Source organism: Gigantopelta aegis, chromosome 10, assembly GCF_016097555.1.
Source record: "Gigantopelta aegis isolate Gae_Host chromosome 10, Gae_host_genome, whole genome shotgun sequence".
NCBI lineage: Eukaryota > Metazoa > Mollusca > Gastropoda > Neomphalida > Peltospiridae > Gigantopelta > Gigantopelta aegis.
Genome location: NC_054708.1, coordinates 79,607,751 through 79,626,619, shown reverse-complemented (window position 1 = coordinate 79,626,619; position 18,869 = coordinate 79,607,751). Strand labels below are relative to the sequence as shown.

The 18,869-nt window shown below is 40.9% G+C and overlaps 2 protein-coding genes and 1 non-coding gene across 4 annotated transcripts; 2 read left to right on the top strand and 1 right to left on the bottom strand.

The window, feature by feature from the left end:
- Positions 1–989: 989 nt before the first annotated feature.
- On the top strand, positions 990–7,125 carry LOC121383936 (galactoside alpha-(1,2)-fucosyltransferase 2-like). Of its 2 annotated transcripts, XM_041514041.1 has the most exons (3): positions 990–1,123; positions 5,157–5,211; positions 5,902–7,125. In XM_041514041.1, exons 2-3 carry the CDS (start codon positions 5,160–5,162, stop codon positions 7,053–7,055), a joined length of 1,206 nt encoding a protein of 401 aa, XP_041369975.1. In that variant the 5' UTR covers positions 990–1,123; positions 5,157–5,159; the 3' UTR covers positions 7,056–7,125. The 2 variants fall into 2 exon arrangements, with proteins under 2 accessions (XP_041369975.1, XP_041369974.1); XM_041514040.1 differs by lacking the exons at positions 990–1,123; positions 5,157–5,211 and adding an exon at positions 5,237–5,635.
- A 1,268-nt stretch (positions 7,126–8,393) lies between these two features.
- Positions 8,394–8,465, top strand: Trnap-agg. Its single transcript has one exon. It is a non-coding gene; the product is annotated as a tRNA-Pro (tRNA).
- A 982-nt stretch (positions 8,466–9,447) lies between these two features.
- LOC121383935 (tubulin alpha-2/alpha-4 chain-like) lies at positions 9,448–16,649 on the bottom strand. Its single transcript, XM_041514038.1, has 4 exons — positions 16,497–16,649; positions 11,584–11,806; positions 10,798–11,099; positions 9,448–10,352 (listed from the first exon to the last, which is right to left on the bottom strand). The coding sequence occupies exons 1-4, from the start codon at positions 16,497–16,499 to the stop codon at positions 9,522–9,524; spliced, it is 1,359 nt and encodes a 452-aa protein (XP_041369972.1). The 5' UTR covers positions 16,500–16,649; the 3' UTR covers positions 9,448–9,521.
- Positions 16,650–18,869: the final 2,220 nt, after the last annotated feature.

Below are 18,869 nucleotides of genomic sequence, written 5' to 3'. Positions count from 1 at the left end.
ATATACTTTTTCGGAATGGCCAGCCAAGAAGATTACTGCTTAAAACAGCGCCGTCTGCCTAAGACACCAGACAGGAAACCACACACAAGAAAATTAGATGATGGAGCAACACCCATCAGAAGATGATAGCTTATTATTGGATTATTTTGTTGTGCTTGTCGTTGTTCCCCCGGTTAGGAAATCTCCAGTGGTCAGCGTCATAGACATTGCTGTCTCGGAGACTGGAGAAGATACTGGTTTAGGACACCGCCCAACCTGACGGTGAGATCAGAGACGGTGTAGAGGAACAAGAAGACAAACCGGCAGACACAGATATCTTGCCACTGAATCAGGACTTCGAACAGGACAATGCTCATGGTTCTCATGAACAGGCTGCGGGATCCAGTGGTGAGCAAGATGGTGTCATTTCGGATGATTCTTCTCAAGAATCTCACAATGAGCCACCAGGTATAGATAATGTCACAACAGAGAAAGGCGTCCCCCAATTAGATATAGGGCGGAGAAATACGCCATGCTGCAAGCAACAAGGAGCAACCCAGATTATGGTTCGAGAGAAAGAACTAGTTACCTGCAAAGTTTGGCACAGAGTGATGTTTTTCTTCCGATGCAGAAAGGAAACTTGCAGAATTCTGCTTGATATTTTAACTTTGAAACATGCCAATCAAAAATGAGGACATCATTTTATTTGGGTGGGGACAGGCACGACGGAAGCAAGTACGCATTGGGGGGCTGACTGAGATCAAGGGCGCAAAGTAAAATTTCTAGGGGGTTCAGGGGTATTCTCTCCCGTACAACTTTGAAAACTATATTTCTTGAAATGCAATTTCCTGCATTCTACAAGTAAAATTAATCTCTGCCTTAAGATGTACTACCTAAAGAACGAGGTTTTTCGAGGGTAAGTATTTTAAAACAAAATAACGTGGTAGTGGTGACGGATGGCTGATGACGTCATATCATGATGTTAACAACATAAACGTAGCGCCTTCCTCTTCACAGCTTGACGTTATCTATCGTATGCCGTTTTCTTCTTTAAAACGTATGCAAAACGGCCGAGTAGAAAAACATTACAGGGTAACAAGTGATCAAGAAATATTTGTAAGAAGCTGGCGACAACACGAGACTGGTAAAATATATATTTAATTTAAAGGCTTAGAGACATAACCAGCTCACGGTGTATTTTAGGTTCAATGGTCAGATGTTCAATAGTCCGGGATTAGGTCTATAAACTTTCGGACTACTGAACCTTCAAACTACTGAACAAAGGGTAAGGGTTAGGAATGAAGGAAGGAAGGAAGGAAATGTTTTATTTAACGACGCACTCAACACATTTTATTTTCGGTTATATGACGTCAGACATATGGTTAAGGATCACACAAATATTGAGCGAGGAAACCCGCTGTCTCCACTTCATGGGCTACTTTTTTCGATTAGCAGAAAGATATCTTTTATATGCACCATCCCATAGACAGGATAGCACATACCACGGCCTTTGATGTACCAGTCGTGGTGCACTGACTGGAGCGATAAATAGCGCAATGGGCCCACTGACGGAGATCGATCCCAAACCGACCGCGCATCAAGCGAGCGCTGTACCACTGGGCTACGCCTGGCCCCAGGGTAAGGGTTAGTGTTGAACATTCGGACCACTGAACCTTCGGACCACTGAACCTTCGGACCACTGAACATTCGGACTATAGAGCTGTAACCATTATAGCAACTCCATTTCTTCTCTGTATCACAGGGGGCGGCACGTAGCCCATGGTAAAGCATTCACTTGATGCGCGGTCGGTCTGGGATCGATCCCCGTCGGTGGACCCATTGGGCTATTTCTCGTTCCAGCCAGTGCACCACGACTGGTATATCAAAGGTCGTGGTATGTACTACCCTGTCTGTGGGATAGTGCATATAAAAGAACCCTTGCTGCTAATCGAAAAGAGGAAGTGGCGACAATGGGTTTCCTCTCTTTATCTGTATGGTCCTTAACCATATGTCTGACGCCATATAACCGTAAATAAAATGTGTTGAGTGTGTTGTTAAATAAAACATTTCTTTTTGTATCACAAGCACAGGTACCCCTGACCAATAACGCAGAGCATTCTATAGTTATGCTATATAACAAAGAGTATTTCTAATGACTCTCTTATGTGTAACTATAGTATCAGCACTTGGGATCTCTGTTTCTGGGTAATTGTGTTCTGTATCTAATCACGGTGCTACACGACTGGCATATGAAAGTCCATGTTTAAAGAAGCTCGAAACAGTTATCTTGGTATAACCATTTGGCCCGTGCCAAAAATTTCAAGCAAGAAGTTAGACAGAAAACAATATTGCAATGTTGTAAAAGGAACAAGTATTTGTTTTTAAATGTATTGGGAATCGGATGAGACTTTGTTGTCGAACATCGGTTTGCATCAACCGACCGGTTATCGAATATTCTCAATTTAATATGCATTCTGTTTGAGGACGTACATGTAAATAGTTATGTATATAATTTTGAGCTGTAAAATATATAGGCATATATATGCATGCATATACAGTCAAACCTGTCTTAAGCGGTCACACAAGGGAGTAGATAAAAGTTGCTGCTTAAGACAGGTGGCCGCTGAGTACAGGTTGCCACATATATAGTCTTTAAAACATGTGTTGTTGTTTCTTGTTTTACCGTCTGTACTGCTAATCAACGGATGTGTGTTTCACAGATGACTACAAAAAAAAAAAAAAAAACCTTCCTTCAGAAATAATGCAAATGTAATGTATTAAATTAACCGTTTTCATCAAGTTTGTTTTCTTTTTCCATTTAATTATTTAATTCCTACGGTGTATTGCCATAGTAAGTAAACCTAAAAATATTAAGCGTAGCCTGCCCAGAGGCAATTAGATGCATTGCAGAGTTTCTTAATTGATACACAGTAGCGATGTCGGGACTGAATGGGTACTAGTATTCGTGAACGTGTGAAGATCGGTTAGTTGCTGCACCTTATAACTGTTGTTACAATATCCCTTTTTAAAACTTTACTGTGGCCGCTTAATACAGCTATTTTAGCGATTTGGTATCCGATTTATGTGGCCGCTGGCCGCGTTAGACAGGTGACCGCTTATTACATGTCCATTTACACTATAAATTGTTTGGGAGGGAACAAAGTGGCCGCTTAAGGCAGGTGACCGCTGAGTACAGGTGGCCGTTAGGACATATTTGTCTGTATATATGTGTGTGTGTGTGTGTGTGTGTGTGTACGCACACACACACACACACACACACACACACACACACACACACACACACACACACACGCTAATCAACATACCAAGTGCATGCACCACAAACAGTGGCGTTGGCAAGGGGGACCAAGGCGGTCATCCACCCCCACATCAAACCGTTTTTTTAAACCTATTACATTTTATAAAATCATACATACATACATGCATGCATGCATGCATACATGCATACACACATACACACACACATACACACATACACGCACACATACACACATACATACACACACACATACATACATACATACATACACACATACATACACACATACATACACACATACATAGTGTGGGTTGGCCTACCCCAATATGCCTCTCCCCCCTATGCCAGTGACCACAAAACTAGAAGTAAAAGTAAATTGAATTTAACTTAACTTACTATTAGTAAACATATCAAGTGCATGTATCACAACACTAAAAGGGGGTGTAACTCAGTACAGGGCCGTAGCTAGCGGGGGGGGGGGGGGCAAGGGGGCAGTTGCTCCCCTCCCTGAAAAAAATCCGGAAAACATAGAAACTTAAAGAAAATTCTCTTCTTAACTGTTTAAAGAGTTTTAGACTATTAACTACTCAGTTGCCCCCCCCCCCCCCAACAAAAAATCCTAGCTACGGCCCTGCAGTATTCTCGAATTTAATCGAATACTGAATGGGTTACCGAGCAACTGGCCTCAGACTACAATTAATTACACTATGTTTTCTCATATAGCTCCAGTGGCTGTAGCACGTTTATTAATTTCACCAGGCCATTGGTATTTCACAAGACACCTTACCTGTCTGGGGCCAATGAACACGTTATATCAATGTAAGCAAACACGTGGGATAAGGGACCGAATCACACTCAGTATGCAATATCCAGTGTAAACCAAGTGCACATATTCACTAACTGCATCCGCTTTCCTGTCAAACCCAGTGTAACAATGCAGCATACAAAGCAGCTCCCCAGCCATTAATCACATAACAAGAAAACTATATTTTCTCGCATTCGTTTCCGTATTTTGGGCAACCAAATGGGTCGATAACTCTAGTCTGATGCCAACTGGTCACCAGGCTGGCAAGCAAGTGAACATTGGAGGTGGGGCGGGCTGACTGAGGTCGAGGACGCGAAACACGTGCTCCACTGGATAATTGTCAAAACCAGAACTTCTGAAACACAATTTTCTCCATTCTACAGACTACAAGTAAATTTCCTCATGACAAATATTAGTAAATAAAATACTTTCAAATGCATTTTTCACGATGTATAATATTGTTTGTATTCATGTATATACGCTGATTATATAAACACCACCGCAGTCATGTACCAAACTGTTGGATCAAATGAAATAATTACTTAGATAGCTACAAGAAATAATCCGTTACAGTTATAATCGCAAATATCAGGAATATTTTTAAAAATTAAATCTATCATTTTGCAATGTAATATTTTTTTTATTATTGTGTAAAACTATGTATTGTAGAAAAATTAAATTAATGTCCTCAATTTCCCGTGTTCCACAAGTAAAATTCATCACGACAAAAATGCTTCCACTACTACTATGCCTACTACTACTACTACTATTATTATGTCGTCGTCTACTTCTACTACTACTACTACTACTACTACAACTACTTCTACTACTACCACTTCTATTACTACTATGTCTACTAATACTAATACTAATACTAATACTACTACTACTACTACTATTATGACTACTACTATAACTACTACTACTTCTACGACTATTATGATTACTACGACTACTACTACTACTACTACTACTACTACTACTACTACTACTACTACTACTTCTACGTTTGATTATCTATTCTGAATAAAAAAAATTACAGATTTAAATTCAGTAAGTTAAAAAATAAACCCTTCTTCTTTTTTTCTGCAGGACATGACCTTACTAAAATGGCCGAGACGTGTAAAACGATACTCATACAAAAGAGGTTGGTAAAGATGGGCAAGACATTATTAACATGAGAATTTTTAAAAAACCGAACAACCAGCAACAAATAACCCGATATAAATGATGATGATGATGATGATGATGATGATGATCCCTTGCTACTAATAGAAAAAAGATCCCTTGCTACTAATAGAAAAAAGGTAGCGGGTTTCCTCTCTAAGACAACAATAATAACAATTGATTAATTAATTAATTAATTAATTAATTAAAAATAAACCCAATTCATAGGTCACTAATGTACAAGCAGTATATGACTGACATGGTGAAGAACCCCCTCCCCACTACCACCACCACCACCAGAGAGAGAGAGAGAGAGAGAGAGAGAGCAGAGAGAGCGAGCAAGGAGACATACAGAGACACGCGCAGAGAACGGAAGGTGTCTTGCAAATGCTTTATTATCAAAGGTTTGTGGGATGGTGCATATAAAAGATCCTTTGCTACTAATAGAAAAAAGGTAGCGGGTTTCCTCTCTAAGACTATATGTCAAAATTACCAAACGTTTGACATCCAATAGCCGATGAAGAATAAATCAATGTGCTCTAGTGGTGTCGTTAAACAAAACAAACTTTAACATTTTATATCAAAGTTCCAAGATATATAGTAATGTTTTACGAATAATACAACAGTCGATTGTTTAAAATGTTTTTAAACACTTTCCTCCTGCTTTTAGTTGTTCTCTTGATACTCTCCGTATCAGTGGTCACGAAAGTAGTTTGGTTCGACGTTTACCAAGACTCAAGTACACAGGTCTTCAATTGGGAACCAGGAACAGAACCGTGTCTCTCTGACACGACAAATGACACCAACAACAACAACCCGGGCACGTCATCAATCGAGTGTCTTTTCCTCAAATACATACCATTTTCCAGACACATACACACCTTATGTAGGAAATCAAACGACGTTCAAATGAGGCCAACAAAACGAAAACGCGTCTGTAAAGATCCCTTCTTGTCGACGTTTCTGAAAGAACAGAACTTCATTTGTTTTGCAGTAGACGGCCGACTTGGAAACCAAATGTTCCTGTTTGCCTCCGCCTACGGCATCGCACAACACACGGGTCGCCGTCTCGTCATCGACAAAACATCACCATTACTGAAAATATTCAAAGTAGACCAAACTGTGATGGCGGAGAGGTGTGTCTGTGATGACGTCAAAGTGAAATGTTCCAAGAAACATTGCAGTTTTGACGAGACTCTCTTCACAATTCCCAACGACGGAAATTATCAAGTGAGAAGGTACCTACAGTCTTGGAGGTATTTTCAGAACGTCACGGGTGAGGTACGTGACCAGTTTACGTTTAAGAGGCACATAGTCCTCACGTCTCTGTCGGTCTTACGCAGACTGAGAGAAGAATACAAAAGTAGAACTGCGGATTCGGCGAGTGAAGAGGATTCACGAAATGTAACTTTCGTTGGCGTCCACGTTCGAGAGACTGACAGAGGAGAATCGTATACTAGATTGGGATACAGAGTTGCACCGAAGGAATACATACACAACGCGATGAATTATTTTGAGAACAAGTTTACGGATGTGATATTTGTGGTCTTTTCAAATGTTAGGGAAAGAGCGAAGAAACATGTAAGAAAACGGAAGAATGTATTTTTCGTTGACGGTTATTTGCCGGAAGTAGACATGTGTATATTGGCGCACTGTAATCACACTATAATGACAGTTGGCACATTCGGATGGTTTGCGTCCTTTCTGGCAGGGGGAGTAACTGTGTATTACAAGCATCCTTACAAAGAAAACTCTTCTGTTAGAAAACAGTATTCTGCTGATTATCGAGACTATTTTTATCCTGGTTGGATAGCAATGGAATAGACTATTTTTTCGTATTTAGTTGCGACTGTACATACGAGAATATTATTTTATTAAATGGTTGGGTTTTGTTCATTAGCGCTTGTTGTAGACCCGAGGGCAGTTGTATTGCCCCGATACTTCCATCTGCATTAGCCCGATGCAACGCTGAGGGCCAATATAGTTGACTGATGGCCATTTTAACTGTCCATTATTCATAATGTTCATAATGCAATATGAAACCATTTCAAAATGGCCGTAGATTTTGGTGTTGTTTCAGCCAACGCTTGGTTCCATTTTGTTCAATTTGCAATTGGTTCCGTTTTCGCTTGGGGACGTTTTGGCACGTTTCGGTTTTCGCTATAACCCGCTAAAACGGAACGATTTTCGTTGGTGTAAATAGAACCGATTTCGCTATAATTGCACTTCCAATGTATTGACGAAAACGGCACCAACTTACAAAATAATAGAAATCAACCCCACCCACTTCTAAAAATACCACAAAAACGTATCGACGACTATCTAGGATGTCTATTACATGTTGAATAATGTAAAATGAATTGTAATATCCTGTCTGTGGGATGGTGCATAATATGTAGATCCCTTATTAGTAATGGACAAATGTTGCGGGTTTCTTCTCTAAGACTATATTTAAAAATTATAATCATAAGCGTACGAGACTGGGGGGGGGGGGGGGTAAAATCTCAAAGTCGGGCTAACATGATAGATATTAGGGCAAAATGTCCTAACCAGAGACCTTTTTACTATGTATTTCCATCATTTTGTAAGCCATGTAAAAATGCGTAGCGATTCTTGTTTGGTAGTAACGCTAATATGAGTAAATGTCGTTATCCAGTTCGGGCATTTTTGCTTAAGTCGGGCAAAACCAGCCTGCCCCTCCCCACCCCCTACAAAAATGGGACCCGTTAGCCTATGATTATAATTATATTTGACGGACAATAATCGATGATTAATAAATCAATGTGCATTAGTAGTGTCATTAAACAAAACAAACTTCTATTGCAATGGCAGCTTGGGTTACAATGTCAATTGTCTGCATTTCGCGCCTGACATACTAGTCACATAGCCGTTTCAGCCATTGCTAAGTTCCGTTTTGTTCAATTTGGTTCCGTTTTAGCACGGTTCCATTTTCGCTATAACCCTTTTTATATTATCAGTCGCGAAAATAATCTTACGACTGGTATATCAGAGCTTGAGAAGCCGTGGTATGTAATGTCGTGTCTGTGGGAAACTGCATATAAAAGATGTCATGTTGCTAATGGAAAATTATCAAATGTTGGACATTCAAATCAATGTGCTCTAGTGTTGCACATCTTGTAATATTGCAATAAACCATATTATGGCTTGGTGGTCTAGGGGTATGATTCTCGCTTAGGGTGCGAGAGATCCCGGGTTCGAATACCGGCTAAGCCCAACGAATATTTTTTGTGCTAATTTCACAAAACCTTGAATTAGGCTATATGAAGGCGGCGGCCGTTATCTCGGTCGTTTGAGGTGCTTCCGTTACAGGATCGAACTATCTCGGTGAATCCATTCACCTGATTGGGTTTTTCTCGTTACAACCAGTGCACCACAACTGGACAAAGTCCGTGGTATGTGCTTTCCAGTCTGTAGGAAAATGTCCCCTGCGCGTGCTGTAACCTCACCGTGGTGCAGGGATGTATCATTCTCTTTGAGAATGGCCAATACAGCACAAATTGAAATTTTGAGTAAAAGTCAGTATCTATCTGTGATATTTTTATTTTTGCAGTTCTTTACACTGTTTTTATTTAAATCTTGAATTTTTATATTGATGTTGATCATCGCTTTATTTGTTTGCATTACCATAGTTTGACACCCAATAGCCGATGTATTTTTCGTGCTGGGGTGTCGTTAAACATTCATTCATTCATGTAGGAAAATGTATGTGAAAGATCCATATGTTGCTAATGGAAAAATGTAGCGGATTTTCTTTGACGACTACGAGTTAGAATAATGAATTACCAAATGTTTGACATGATTAACTCATCATTGTGCTCTAGTGGTGTCGTTAAACAAAACGAACTAAGTCTGTCAAATTCAGAAGATTGAGCCTCGTGAACACTTTGATTAGTAACGTCGTCTTCTATCATGTTTTCTTTATCCCACGTTAGGCGTAAACACCAGTCTAGTCAGAGATCGCTAGCCATCCTAAACATGTTTCTGGCTATAGGAGGCAAGCAGCGTGTCACGAATGGTACATCAAAGACCGTGGTGTGCACTGCCCTACCTACAGAAATAGCATAACAAAGTGCCTTAATTAGCTTTATGGGCAGGAGTAGTCCACGTAGCAGCGAGTTTTTGCATTCTCTATGATTCAAGTGTCGAAAACAATATGTTTGACACCAGATGTTAAAATATGATTAAACACAAAACAATTAGTTCAATTGAATTTATTGAATAAATTAGTTCTTTTTGGGGTATAAATTAGGACGATAATAGAGAGAGTGTTTAGTATTCGTCACCACCCTCCTCTTCACCCTCACCCTCCACAGAGTCGACGCCAACCTCCTCGTAGTCCTTCTCCAGGGCAGCCAGATCCTCGCGAGCCTCGGAGAACTCTCCCTCCTCCATACCCTCACCGACGTACCAGTGGACGAAGGCGCGCTTGGCGTACATCAGATCGAACTTGTGGTCGAGACGCGCCCACGCCTCGGCGATGGCGGTCGTGTTGCTCAACATGCAGACGGCTCGCTGGACCTTGGCCAAGTCACCTCCCGGCACGACGGTGGGCGGCTGGTAGTTGATGCCGACCTTGAACCCGGTGGGACACCAGTCGACGAACTGGATGGTCCTCTTGGTCTTGATGGTGGCGATGGCGGCGTTGACGTCCTTGGGCACGACGTCACCACGGTACAGCATGCAGCAGGCCATGTACTTTCCGTGACGAGGATCGCACTTGACCATCTGGTTGGCAGGCTCGAAGGTTGCGTTGGTGATCTCGGCAACAGACAGCTGTTCGTGGTAGGCCTTCTCGGCGGAGATCACCGGGGCGTAGGTGGCCAGGGGGAAGTGGATTCGTGGGTAGGGCACCAAGTTGGTCTGGAACTCGGTCAAGTCGACGTTGAGGGCGCCGTCGAAGCGTAGAGAGGCGGTGATGGAACTGACGATCTGCGCAATAAGTCTGTTCAGGTTGGTGTACGTCGGACGCTCAATGTCAAGGTTACGACGGCAGATGTCGTAGATGGCCTCATTGTCGACCATGAAGGCGCAGTCGGAGTGCTCCAGGGTGGTGTGTGTGGTCAGGATGGAGTTGTACGGCTCCACTACAGCCGTGGAGATCTGCAATGAAAAGGAAAGTCGTATGCAAGACATGTGCAATCTATGGATCAGGAAGTGTTCCTACACTAGACTCCACCTCGCCCTTTTGCGTGTTAGGAGTAAACGTTTGTAATAAACTACATGTAAGTGATATGGAAGAGTAATAAGGCATGCGACCTCACAAAATAGGTGACTACTTAGTACAAGTTTTCTTCTTGTTATGTACTAGACAAGTAATGTATTAAAATTGTTTATAGACACCGCTAGAGAACATTAATCAATCGGCTCCTGGATTTGAAATTGTAATTATTACAGACTTTAAAGAAAAACGACATGATCTATTAGCAAAATCGAATATTTTATAAGAATATATGTACCCTTATGGGAAATATATTTACTTTTAACACTAACATTCTGTTGTGGAATTATTGAATTGGAAATGCTGCGTAATTTAAAAAGTTCGAACCTGGGGTGCTGGGTATACAGCGAACTCCAACTTGGATTTCTTTCCATAGTCGACGGAGAGTCGCTCCATGAGCAGGGAGGAGAAACCCGAACCGGTTCCTCCGCCGAAACTGTGGAAGATGAGGAATCCCTGGAGACCGGTGCACTGGTCGGCCAGCTTCCGGATCCTGTCGAGGACGACGTCGACGATCTCCTTGCCCACGGTGTAGTGGCCGCGGGCGTAGTTGTTGGCGGCGTCCTCCTTGCCGGTGATCAGCTGCTCCGGGTGGAACAGTTGGCGGTAAGTGCCGGTACGAACCTCGTCTGGAGAGACAAATCAAAATACTTAATGAATAATAGTCGTCAAATCGGAGTGAGGGTGGGGGTGGGAGTGGGGTGGAGCTAGGTGGTTTGTGGGGGTGGTATTGGAGAGGAGGGACATTGCCCCAACTCCAGACTATACATCATCTGAATGAAAGACTAATCAATATATAATTGACTCTCCACCCACGCCCTGCCATCTTGCGATACATGTGTAAATAGAAAAACGTAAGCCACTGCACTAGTTAGCTGAAGGACATAAAACACAATGTGAATTTCAAGTCATGAAAAGCATATGATTTGTCTTTAATTGGACAATTGCCGTGTGACAAGATTTTATGTTTTGGTTTAAATGTTTTTTATTGGGTGGTGGATTTCTTTTAGGGGAGGAGGTTGATTTGTGGGAGGGGTTTGCGTGTGGGTTTTCTGTTGGGGGGAGGAGAGGGGTAGATTTCATTTCTACCGTGTGGTCTTCAGTACTACTGACCTACGACAGTGGGCTCGAGATCGACGAAGACAGCCCGGGGCACGTGCTTTCCCGCTCCCGTCTCGCTGAAGAACGTGTTGAAGGAGTCGTCCCCTCCTCCAATCGTCTTGTCGGATGGCATCTGTCCGTCAGGCTGGATCCCGTGCTCCAGACAGTACAACTCCCAGCATGCATTGCCGATCTGCACTCCGGCCTGGCCAACGTGGATACTGATACATTCCCTCTGAAGAAGAAACATTTACAGATTTTAATATTGATGAAAAAAAATATAACACATTTATCAGATCTTTCTTTTTTTCTTTTCTGTTTTTTCTTGAACGAAATATACTTGGAATGTTCACTGCATATCGCAATACCAAGGATGCAAAATAGAGAAAGAATGAATGAATGAATGAATGAATGAATGAATGAATGAATGAATGTTTAACGACACCTCGGCTATTGGTGTCACAAATGGTAAGTATATGAAACTATTATTTATATAGTTATGTAAAATCATAGTGTAAGGAGCTGTAAGAGGACTGCCAGTCTCCCAGGACTGGCTTGACAGAATGAAGCTAGTTACCAACGGCACCGTCCTAATCATCTTGTCGAAAATATATCATGGTTAATATGAAATTTAAAATTACTGTAGGGGACAGCAGCATTGACACGGAGCAAGTTCAAAGCAGACTTGGCAACACCATCTGCCTTTTTGTTACCCTTAATACCAACATGGCAATTGATAAAAGACACTTTCGTATCACCATCCCAACTAAAGGATGTTCTAATTTCATGTACTGTAAAGCTTGGGGACTCGAAAGTGAGTCTAAAAATAATATATTTGGATGCACATGAATCATTAATCTGTTCCAGGGCTTTAATGATTGCCCAGGTTTCAGCAGTAAGAAAAAAAGGAGAAATGTTTAACGACACTCAACACATTGTTGTTTACGGTTATTTGGCGTCGGACATACGGCTAAGGACTACAAAAATAGTGAGAGGAAACCCGCTGCCGCCACTCCATTTCCTTCTCTTTACAATTAGCAGCATAGAATATTGTATTATGCAACATAAACCTCTGAGAAGCAATGGTTATAAAAGTTTGTTTTCTTTAACGACACCACTAGATTTATGTATCATCGGCTATTGGATGTCAAACATTGGTTAATTTCGACATATAGGTCTTAGCAAACCCGCTACATTTTTTCATTAGTAGCAAGAAATATTTTATATGCACCATCCCACAAACAGGATAGCACATACCGCGGCCTTTGATATACCAGTCGTGGTGCACTGGCTGGAACGGAAATAGCCCAATGGGCCCACCGACGGGGATCGATCCCACAACGACCGCGCATCTGGCGGGCGCTTTACCACTAGGCTAGGTCCCGCCAAATGTGTTAGCGGTTTTTAGATGAACCAAACTTGTGTCCATATATTAACGAGTTTTAACTAGGGTCTGCGACTTTAATATTCCAGTCAGCTCGAGTAGACCGCCATTCTATGGATAGACGGACATTTAGACGGTTGTAATCGCGATCTACTGTTAAAAAAAAATGCATGATTTTTGTTTACCACCGAGTACCATTACATTGATCATTTTCGAGTTCACCGATAACAAATATCAATCACTAATACACACACTACAAAAAGAAACCTGACAGCACAACTTAACAATGTTTCAGTTAAATACGTAGGTGTTGGCGGGTTTCTTCCTGTATTGTCAATATCGGTGATTAATATGCGACATATTTCTTATCGGCGAACTTACAAATAGTCAATGTAAAGGTAGTGAACGTCAAACATAGGATTATTGTTGTCGGTGATAGAAAAAAAACCCGCATTTTATAAAGTTTGTTTTGTTTAACAACACCACTAAAACACATTGATTTATTAATCATCGGCTATTGGATGTCAAACATTTGGTAATCTTGACAGAGAAAATCCGCTAAATTTTTCCATTAGTAGCATGGAGTATTTTACATGCCCCATTCCACAGAAAGGATATAGCACATACCACAGCATTTTATATACCAGTTGTCGTGCACTGGCTAGAACAAGAAATAGCCCATTGGCCCACCAACAGGGATCTATTCCTGGACCGACCAAGCATCAGTCGATCGCTTTACTAGTCTATATAGAATATATTTAGTTTTTATCAGCAACGGAGAGGCGAGACGTAGCACAATGGTAAAGCGCTCGCTTGGTGCGCGGTCGGTTTGGGATCGATCCCTATCAGTGGGCCCATTGGGCTATTTCTCGCTCCAGCCAGTGCACCACGACTGGTATAACAACGGCCGTGGTATGTGCTATCCTGTCTATGGGATGGTGCATATAAAAGATTCCTTGCTGCTAATCGAAAAGAATAGCCCATGAAGTGGCAACAGCGGGGTTCCTCCCATTCCCAGTCTGCAGCTCGTCGCGGTAAGACGTGTTTGTGCACACTGCACGTTCTTTCGCGGCTGACTTGGGGATCCTTCACTTTTTGTTGTTTTTGTCAACGAAGTGAAGTTTTCTACTGGGATGTATGCGGCCATTGGAACTGATTGAACGCTTCTCGTTTCGACAGTCTGCACCACCAGGTTGGATTCTTTTTTAGCGAGTTTCCTTGCCTCCACGTCATTTCTCCGTTTGACTATGTTGACTAGCTTTTTTCGTGACTCGTATGACGGCCATTCTGCAGAACGCCACGGTTGTTCGCGTTTAGTCTCTACATGTCCGAGCCTGTCCTGGCAGCACTGGAAGATTGATCTCCCCACTCTAAGAAGAAATAGGAAGCGGAGTGGGCCCCTGCTACTCTTTTTCTAGACTTTACTTTGTTTTATTGTGATACCATCTCGTATCCTCCAGAGTCGAGCCCGTCCGCACCACTATACCAACCCATGACGACTGGACTATACCCTAGTCTGATTCTCTCTCGTTCAGATGGATCCGGCTTCTCAAGATCTGTATTTCAGCACAGCACTACACCTTCAACGTCTATTGACTGTCAATCTAGGGGTTTTCTTGACGTGATGCATCCCATCTCGTCCCTACAAGCTGTGCACCCTAACGGCCTTAAGGAGGCCACTCACGTGGACATATAGATCGGACTTTAAAACTTTTAGACCTTCGTTCAAAAGTTTATGTCGAAATTACTTTCTTTTTTTATTATTATTATTAAATAGTCCGATCCTCTCTTCTTTCTCTTATTTATTTTTGGACTGTCCTAAAATGCGCCAAATTATATATATATTCGACCGAGCAGTCAATTATTTTTATTTCTGGCTTGTAACTTTTTTTCTTTCTTTTTTTAAATTCTATTAACTTTTTTACTATTGGTATTTTCAAAATTCTGCCCATTTTCAACTCTCCATCCCGAGTCAGGCCACCGATGTTATTTAATGTCTTTTTGACCACCCGATCTAATCTAGCGACCAAATTTAATAGTAGAATTTTCTTTATTAATTATATTAGAGATGCGCATCAAAATTTTAAAGGCCCACTATTTAATTTTTGGATGTAAATTTCAAAATTGTCCGCTAATTTTTTTCTGTCCCGGGACAAGCTCCTGGCTATCCAGAGACAGGCCCCGGGACGGACATTCTCGAAACTAGTGGTATATGAGCATGTAAAAATTATTCGCACTCACACTTAATATCTGTGTGGTCCTTAACCATATGTCCGACACCATATAACCGTAAATAAAATGTGTTGAGTGCGTCGTTAAATAAACTATTTCCTTCCTTGATGACTTGATGGTTAAAAATTAGGAATAAGCACATTGATTCGTATTTTCTTAATAATGTGTTGAGAACTTTTAAATCAAAAAGACGTTGTTTGCAACACCCCAACCTTCGATACACCAGACGTAGAGCACGGGATGTAAAGAGGAAAAAAAAACCGGAATGTCCAAAGGGTGGTGTGGGCGGAGGGCCGTAGAAGTAAGGGATAATATACGAGTAAGTGTGGATTCGAGAAAAGTCATTCACAAGCCCCGTCCGTAGGGACGTTTTAATTAGTTTTAATGAATATACACTTTCGAGTGCATTCTCCAAAATTTTTAATTGTGTCTGCCAAATCATTAACTGGTTTTTGTAATGAAAAACAGGTTGAAATAACAAGGAATATTTATACAACTAATAACCCAAACCGACAGATTCATTTCGGACCTAACCTGGATGGTTCGGCCAGTACATTATCAACTATCACTAATATGAAGTTAAGAAGGCTTAAATTAATGTTAATTCGATTATGTAATTTGTTTGGTCTCATGTACAAGTTCAATCAATTGTGAGTTCGAATCCCCGACCTGATAATACTAAACGATCATGAAAAATAATCTTGCGTATGATACAGTTAGAACAATAGTGTGACGTCACGCGCCACTCTACAACCAACAATGGCAATTTTTACATAAAAACTTAATTTTGTTTAACAAGACAACTAGAGCACGCTAGATGTCAAAAATTTGGTAATTTTGAGTCTGACAAAACTCGCTACATTTTATATTATTTTTTTTACATCATTTGGCATTAGTTGTTAGGGTAGTTTTAGGTATAGGTTTATGGGTTATAGAGCCCTTGATATAATTGGGTACGGGTCGAACTCTTTCCCATCATTTTATGTACACTTTTCCTCTGACAGGACATACCACGATTTGTGGTCACATAGCAGCCGTGGGGAACTGGCTGGGATGGGGAAACAAACAATGGGTCTGCAGAGGGGTTTGGTTCCTACGACACAAGCATCTCTACTGATAAAACAAATATATAATTCTTAACATCAACACTTCCCCCCCCCCCCCCCCCCCACTTCGTTTCATAATTTCCTGTTATCCCATAACACAAGTCATAGACGGTGTGTTTTCCCAGACACCCGATAAAAAATGTTGACTAATGTTTAAGATATTAAAGGTGTTATTTAAAAATCTGAATAGACGTTCTACTTACCATGTTTGCAGTGGGGTGAAAGACAGAAGCGTGGAAAGTAAAACCTGCTCACGTTGACGACTACAGCACGTTGTCGCTATGAGACGAGAATGACGATGTCAACTACCGGAGCCTGGTTTTATAGCAAGACGTCGTGTTTCCGTCACTACCAACACGCCGTACCCTAGGAGCGCGTTACCACACCACGTGGGTGGCTGTAAGCCATTACAACACCAAGCTGGTCATTATGTTAATTACATTAGTGTGAAAGAGAGTTGTGAATTTCGGCTAATCCCCCCGAGTATAGTTCACCAGGCACGCTTGATTGGTCATTTAATTTGGCGACAATAAAAAACATCCAAACGAAGGTTACTTATTGTGTCTCGGGCGTGTTACGTATGTGTATGTGTTCACCGTGACAGGTAATTCTCTCTGTCAGTATTGGTGTGATCTAGTGTGTGCGTGTGCGTGTGCGCGCGCGTGTGCGTGTGTGTGGGGTGTCTAAAATGGCACGATGTATCAGGTAGTCTTTAAAACATGCATAACATAATAAATAGCAGAAACCAGAAAATAGAAAGAAAGGGGCTGCATTTTGGTATAATTATGCATTTGAACAAAGAAATGCCATTCTGTTTAACTTAGCTTCTTCAAAACACTAGTACTAAATATATATACACACACACACACACACAGACATGTATATATATATAATATTATGGTTTTATAAAGCCTATTATAGGGTTAAACCATTCCTTTGCATTTATTTACAATTGTGTTTTTGTATTGTGCGGGTCATTGTAGATCTTGATACACATGTATATATGCTAATATGCTATCACACGCATGAGCTCAAAGTCCATTTCGCGTAATACAATAAAAGTATCTATCTGCTTACGTAACCATCCGAACTGATATGGATTAGACATGTTAGAGTGAGTATTCCACTACAAGCGTTCGGGAGCTAGGTCAAACTGCCCCGCAGAAAACAACAAGGAAAAAATGTTTTATTTAACGGCGCACTCAACACATTATATTTACGGTTATAATATGGCGTCAGACATATGGCTAAGGACCACACAGATATTAAGAGGGAAAATCCGCTGTCGCCACTTCATAGGCTACTCTTTTCGATTAGCACCATCCCACAGACAAAGATAGCACATACCACGGCCTTTGATATACCAGTCGTGGTGCCCTGGCTGGAACGAAAAATAGTCCACTGGGCCCACCGACGGGGATCGATCCCAGACTCACAGCGCATCAAGCGAGCGCTGTACCACTGAGCTACGTCTTGCTCTTGAAAACAATAACAAAAAAATAAAAGTGAAAAGTAATGAAATCCACGTATACTCAAATATGTGTGTAACTGAATGTTTCAAAGTCATAAAGTTAAAAGTACATTGATTTATTTATCATCGGCTTTTGGATGTCAAACATTTGATAATTCTGACGTCTTAGAAAAGAAACCCGCTACTTTTTCCCATTAGTAGCAAGGAGTTCTTTATATGCACTATTCCATAGACATGGTATCATATACCACGGCTTTTGGCGAATGGTTGGAACGAAAAATAGCCCAATAGGCCCACCTAGTCCATGAGCCAGACAAATCTAAGAAATCCGTGTATTAGTTTTAACTAAAGTACTTATAAACCTTGTAGATCGGTACCCACAGTCTTCTTTGTGTTTTTTGCATCTGTCGTAAGTGTTGATTAAGGATCCGAGTGATGTAATTTGGTATCCTTGAGCATTTTGAAAATTCAAGGTGGCGTCCAAGATGGCTGTCAAAACAGAATTGGAAAAATCTTCAATACTTTATCAATGACGAAACTGTTGATGTTCTTGACAGTGTTTTAGGTTTCGGAGGATTCATACTGAATTACTCCCAGCTAAACAAGACATTGCAACATTATTTACCTCCAAGATGACCACCACTACGTTAGTCAGAACAAGAAAATTTTAATTTATTTCATTTTACATCAACTATATGAAATTAGCAATTGAGGTCTTTTATTCACCAAGGAACACATTTACAACAGATTCTAACTGAGATATTGCATCATTTTTTAAATCCATGATGGCCCCGAAAATGGCATTTAGAGTAAGACGTGGCTGTATCTTAAATTCTATTTTACCATAAACAATATTTTTTTACTTCAAATACAGGGTTTTATATGGGGCAGGAAATTCAATTCTTGCATTAACTTTCTACTGAGAAATTTTATCATAATTCAAGATGGTTAACAAAATGGCTGCAAAAACAAAGAAATGTGTTATATGCATCACCTGAAAGAACTGTTTAAAATCCAATTGCTATCTAAAATGTCATCTAAAATAACAAGTCTTATGCTGACCTCTATGTCTTAAGAGTGCATCAGTGTATTTTGAAACTATCTA

Coding starts and splice junctions, on each gene's coding strand:
- LOC121383935 (XM_041514038.1), bottom strand. Junction 11,100..11,583: donor TCTCGAGCCCACTGTCGTAG/GTCAGTAGTACT, acceptor TTGTCTCTCCAG/ACGAGGTTCGTACCGGCACT. Junction 10,353..10,797: donor CTGTATACCCAGCACCCCAG/GTTCGAACTTTT, acceptor TTTTCATTGCAG/ATCTCCACGGCTGTAGTGGA.
- LOC121383936 (XM_041514040.1), top strand. CDS start 5,467: ATGTACAAGCAGTATATGACTGACATGGTGAAGAACCCCCTCCCCACT. Junction 5,636..5,901: donor CAAATGCTTTATTATCAAAG/GTTTGTGGGATG, acceptor TCCTGCTTTTAG/TTGTTCTCTTGATACTCTCC.